Source organism: Dipodomys ordii, unplaced genomic scaffold (genome assembly GCF_000151885.1).
Source record: "Dipodomys ordii isolate 6190 unplaced genomic scaffold, Dord_2.0 Scaffold24, whole genome shotgun sequence".
In the NCBI taxonomy this organism is placed as follows: Eukaryota; Metazoa; Chordata; class Mammalia; order Rodentia; family Heteromyidae; genus Dipodomys; species Dipodomys ordii.
Window position 1 is genome coordinate 7,309,849 of NW_012267240.1, and position 6,000 is coordinate 7,315,848.

Genomic DNA, 6,000 nt, shown 5'->3' on the forward strand with positions numbered 1-6,000 from the left:
TGGAAGATCCAACTTCATTTAAAAAATGACACCAGAATCATAAGACTATTATAGTTGGGGCTGGGAAGATGGCTCAGTGGTAGAGCGCTTGCCTTGCATGCCTGAGGCCCTGGGTTCGATTCCTCAGCACCACATAAGCAAAAAGAAAAAAGCCGGAGTGGTGCTGTGGCTCAAGTGGTAGAGCGCTAGCCTTGAGCTGAAGAGCTGAGGGACAGCGCCCAGGCCCAGAGTTCAGGCCCAGGTCCGGACCACCCCCCCCCCAAAAAAAAAAGACTATTATACTCTACACATTGCCAAGGTACTTGAATAATTATGTTTTTGCTCTATAGGTGCATAATGATGATGATCCAAGTATATCATCTGAAAAGCCTGTTTGTGAGTGTGCGTGTGTGTGCGTGCACGCATGTGTGTGTGCACGCATGCATGCATGCCAATCCTATGGCTTGAACTCAGGGCTTGGGCACTGTCCCTGAGCTTTTATTATTTTTTCTTCTTCTCAAGACCAGCACTCCACCACGAGCCACAGTTCCATTTCTGGCTTTTTGGTGATTAATTGGAGATAATAGTCTCATGGACTTTTGTGTCAGGCTGGCTTTGAAGGGAAATCCTCAGATCTCAGCTTCCTGAGAGCTAGGATTACAGGCACCCAACCTTTTAATTTCCATTTCTCTCTCTTAAGGGTGAGGGAAGAGATTGGTAGGGGAAGGATGAATGAGAATGTTGAAAGGGGTGATATAGATCAAGACATATTGTATTTATGAACTGCTTTATTAAATAGCAGTTCCTTTGTACAACTACATAAGGATAAATCTAAAAAACTACAAAATAAATCATCCCATTGAATGGATTTCTACAAATTAACATTTTAAAGTGAATGATAAAGAAAACATATTCTTTTTTATGTTACTTCTACTTCAACTTGTATTCTACAGAGTCTGGCAAAGTTATTATTGAAGAATCTAAAGATATAAAGGAACATGAAATTAAGAGAAATTGAACAATTACTAGCATAAGCAATGTATTGCTGTTTTGTCATGTAGCAATTCTGGGCATTGAAGAGAGTATCGGAGCATGAACTTTTTCCGACCTGGGTATCCCAGTACCTTCTGAGACTGAAGAGGTAATGTCATGTAATCACTCCCTAGAAGTATGTGATATACTATCCTGCAAGTTATCTCTCTGCCTTCCCAGTTTTCAGCATTTCTTTTCCACCCCTGGGTACTCTTTGCTGGATGAAGCATCTATGATAATATTTCACGTGTGCAGAATATTCACCTGTCCCCTCAGCTCTGATCACATGGCTCTACATGCTTCTAGAGCCCTTGCTCTGAAGCTCTACAGGAGGGCCTTTGACGATTACTTAGTGTCACATCTGATGCAATTGCAGGAAGTCACTTTGTTTCTTGATTCACAATGAGTCAGAAGCAACTAATGTGAAAGAGTAAAGCTGCTGGAGGTACTGATAGTTGAAGGGAGGATGGAGAGCCAGGACCACAGCATGTTCTGAAGCAAACAGCCCTTCACAGATTAATGACTGCTGAGGACTGCCAGTGGCTCTATGATTGTAATCCTAGCTACTCAGGAGGCTGAGATCTGCAGATCATGGTTTGAAGTCAGTCTGAATAGGAAAGTCTGTGAGACTCTTATCCAGTTAACCATTCCTATCTCCAAAAAGGAAAAAAAAAAGCTGGAAGTAGAGCTATGGCTCAAGTGGCAGAGCCCCAGGCTTGAGCAGAAGAGCTCAGGGATAGTGCCTAGACCCTGAGTTCAAGGCCCAGGACTGGCACCAAAACTAGTTAAAGAGAGTCCTGAGCAGGGTAACAAGTTAAATTATGTCCAGAAAACTATGTTTAAGCCTAGGAAAGGTATCAGGTAAGTTACATTAAACTATTTGTATTATCTTTAGGTAGTTGGACAAAGGGGTAATGATTCAACAAACAGTACAATGTATCTTGATCAATATCACCCCTTTAATAATTCTCCCCAACCCTCCCAACCCAACTTAGACTTTTTTAGACAAAATGTTTTTTAATTGGTTAAAAGAAGCTTAGATTTTTTGTGTAAAATAACTAAGTAAGGAAGGCTCTTATAAATTGTTTAATCAGACTTAATAACTACTCAAATAAATATATTTCACTATGTCTTCTTTCCTTCTTTCCCATCTCTTTCAAATACTGACTTGATGTGATTTGTTGTTGTTGTTCTGGGTTTAAACGCAAGGCCTTGCATTTTGTCTTGGCTCAACTACTTGAGTCACACCCTCATCTTGTTTTGCTTTAGTTTGCTTTTGACAGGCTCTTAAACTTTTGTTCTGTTCAGAGTCAAAGAGCAATCATGTTACCTCTGAGTAACTGAGATTACAGGTATGAATCACCACACCTGATTTTTTTTTTTTGAGGGTCCGGTTGTGGGACCTGAACTCTGGGCCTGGGTGCTGTCCCTCAGCTCTTCAGCTCAAGGCTAGCACTCTACCATTTGAGCCACAGCGCCACTTCCAGCTTTTTTCTTTTTGCTTATGTGGTGCTAAGGAATCGAACCCAGGGCCTCATGCATGCAAGGCAAGTGCTCTACCACTGAGCCACCTTCCCAGCCCCACACACCTGATTTTTTTTAAGACTGAGCATATTGCTAATGCTTGCCTGAGCTAACCTTGAGACATAATCTTCTGTTTATATATTCCAAGTAGCTGAGACCTGCACCACCTTGCACAGTCCTTAGTATATTTTTTGTCAATACTTATCATGTGATATATCTTCCTGTTTGAAAAATGTAATTTCAGGGGGTGATGGTTAACTTTGCCCTTTGTTTTATTCATTTTTTTAGTAATATGAATGACACAGATTCTGAAAGAAGGAAAAGAATGACAAGTAAGTATTCCTTTTGAATTTAACAACTTTAAAGATTAGTATATAAAAGCAACATTTGTAATCTGAACACAAGAAAGACTAAGGCAGGAGAATTCGAGTTCAGGGCCAGTCTGGTAGCTTGGGCTACAAACACAAGAGAAAAAAAAAAAGATCATGGAGAGATGGGGAAACCGGTGGAGAGAACATGAGTTTTGTAATCTAGACTATTAAATTCCATCTCTGCTACTTTTTAGCTGTCTGGTCTGAAAGATATTTCACTCTCCCCATCTGATGACTCATAGCTATACCAAACTGGTAATATTTTACAAGGATGTAATGATGAACATGCATATATGTGTAAAGAATCTTGTTATAATGTCTGGACCCTAATACACATCTAATAAAGATAGGTAAAAAAATAGTTTCAGAAAAGACTTCAAATAGAGACACAGTGCTTAGATGTCTGTGTGTGTCTTGGTACTGTACTTGAACTCAGGGCTAGAAGCTCTAACTTAGCTTTTTCTTTCAAGGTTGGCACTCTACCACTGAGCCACAGCACCACTTCTGGCTTTTTGCTGGTTAACAGGAGATAAGAATCTCATGGACTTTTCTGCCCAGGTTGGCTTCAAACTGTGATCTTCAGATCTCAGCCTCCTGAGTAGTTAGGATTATAGGTGTGAGCCATTGGTACCTAGTTTATTACAATAATTTTTAAATATAAAATACACATTACTGTCAGAAATTCAGATTTATAATGTATTTTGTCATATGGCCCTCCTGCTTATTCTTGGGCAGCACATACAGTCTGCAGAAGTTCGTGACAAGTTTTTATTCTGTGCTGCAGATAAATAAAGGCAGCACCTATTTTTATTTGGTTATTTGTTTCACCCTCCATCTTCTCTACTGGGCTTAATTCAGGTGAATTATCTGCTTCATTTTCAACTAACATAGTGAAGTAAACCAGATTAATGACGAAAACCCCAAAATAGAACAGAACATATTGATCAAAATGTTCCCAAACTATTGTTCTGTTCCAGAGTAATAAATACACAACATTGTTTTAAACATTTGAAATTAATCTTTCTTTTAGGAACCTTCAAGCAAAGTTTTAAAAGATGAACTAATTGCATTTGGCTAGGGTTGATTCAGTGATTTATTGTTCTAAGATGTCCTTCTTGGTTTCAGCTGTTAACCCCAGATATGTGCTGAAAAACTGGATGGCTGAATCTGCTATCCAGAAAGCAGAAAGAAATGATTTCTCAGAGGTAAGATTGTTAATGTTTCTCACTGATTTTTATTAATGTAGAACATATTGTATTTTAAATATGCTTAATTGTGTGTGTGTGTGTGTGTGTGTGTGTGTGTGTGTGTGAATGTGTGTGTGAGTGTATAACAGTCCCAAGGCTTGAACACAAGACCTTGAATTCTCACTTGGCCTTTTCTCTCACAGCTGGGACTCTACATCTTGAGCCAAACCTCTACTCTGGCATTTTTGTGGTTAATTGAAATGAAGAGTCTCTCTGACTTTTCTGCCTGAGCTGGCTTTGAACTATGACCCTCAGATCTCAGCCTCCTGAGTTGTTAGGGTTACAGGTGTAAGCCAGTGGCACCTGGCGTAAAGTTTTAAATATTTATTCTCTACAAAAACCTTCCTATGCATACATTATTTGAACTTCTAAGAGGCTGATTCTGCTGTTTATTATTTGTGTTTTGGTATTTGGATTTCAGTCTTTGGAATCTAGCCATGCCTGAGTTGAGAGTATGGTTCTTTATAGATGATTAGCATTCATTTCCACCAGGTTAGAATTAGCATTTGCTTTTGCTGTGATACTGCCAACCTGGGCCCATCATAAATTCCTTGTGACAGCAAAGAAGATGAACAATCGAAGTCTACAGGCATCAGTGTGAATGAATCTCACATAATAAAATGCAAGGCAAAACAAGCCAGTAAGCTAGTTTTGTATAAACAGGATAAAGCATTCAAAATCATTTCACCAATATGCAGTATGACTCCAACCGTATTTCCTATCTGAAGCAGAATGAGGACACACAGGTGCTCATTGCATTATTCTGCATATATGGTCACATCTTTCATAGTTAATTATTTCAATGTACAATTATTTCAATGAGGTTTTTGCTCAGAGTTAGAATGCTTGTTTGACATACACAAGACTCCACCCCCAGCAGCTCAAAAATAAAAATCCTGGATGCCAATAGTTCATAGCTTATAATACTAGCTGCTCAGGAGTCTGAGATCTGAGTACCATATTTCAGAGCCAGCCCAGGAAGACAAATCTAAGAGGCTCTTACTAAAGCTGGAACTGGAGATGTGGTTCAAGTAGTAGAGTGCTGGTCACAAGCAAAAAAGCCAAGGGAAAGTAGAGGTCCTGAGTTCAAGCCCTAGAACTGGCACAAAACCCTTTAAATGCCTTTTTTTTTAAGAACAAGAATGGCTTTGGCACTGTGCCACTGCTTTTCCTGTCCTGCATTTGGGACAGACTGCATTGAGGACCATGACACATGCGCTCTCTCTGTCTGGAACTTCAAAGGCTCAAATCAGGCGCAGGGTCCACACTGTCCAGGCACTATCAAATGATCAGAGCTGGCATGTGAGGGAAGCGATTTTTGCTACTTCTAATTTAGAACTTGCAGCAGCTGTTTATTTCAGTAGTTGAATGAGCTTGACAAGTTATAGATTTTTCCTTTTCAGAAAAATGCAGTATTTTTAGATGGAATCTTTTCATAGCACAAAGGAGAAACAAAGGGAGAGGAGACAGCCCAACAATTAGAATTAAATAAATTCTTCTAAGCTGGGGAGACTAAGCAGCATTTGTTATAAATTGTTATATTTATTATAAAGGTTGCATTTCCTTCCTTTCCATCTCCCAAATTATATGTGAGTAATAATATATTGCTTACTGGGGGTTGTGCAGGGATTTCTCTCTTTCTTTTTTTTTTTTTTGGTCTCGTTCTAGGGGCTAAATCTCAGGGCCTGGGCACTATCCTGAGCTTCTTTTGCTCAAGGCTAGTGCTCTACCACTTTGAGCAACAGCTCCATTTCCAGCTTTTTGCTGGTTAAGTGGAGATAAGAGTCCCATGAACCTTCCTTCCTGGGCTGGCTTGAAACTGTGTCCCTCAGATCTCAGCCTCCTGA

General features: G+C 39.6%; 1 protein-coding gene across 2 annotated transcripts in view; it reads left to right on the forward strand.

Moving 5' to 3' along the window:
• LOC105984369 (selenoprotein O-like) overlaps positions 1-6,000 on the forward strand; it is a 42,930-nt gene that overhangs the window by 29,133 nt on the left and 7,797 nt on the right. For both annotated transcript variants that reach the window (XM_013014548.1, XM_013014549.1), the window contains exons 16-18: positions 1,041-1,120; positions 2,824-2,867; positions 4,032-4,111. In XM_013014548.1, coding sequence (XP_012870002.1) covers positions 1,041-1,120; positions 2,824-2,867; positions 4,032-4,111 — 204 coding nt within the window. The remainder of the gene's footprint in view (positions 1-1,040; positions 1,121-2,823; positions 2,868-4,031; positions 4,112-6,000) is intronic.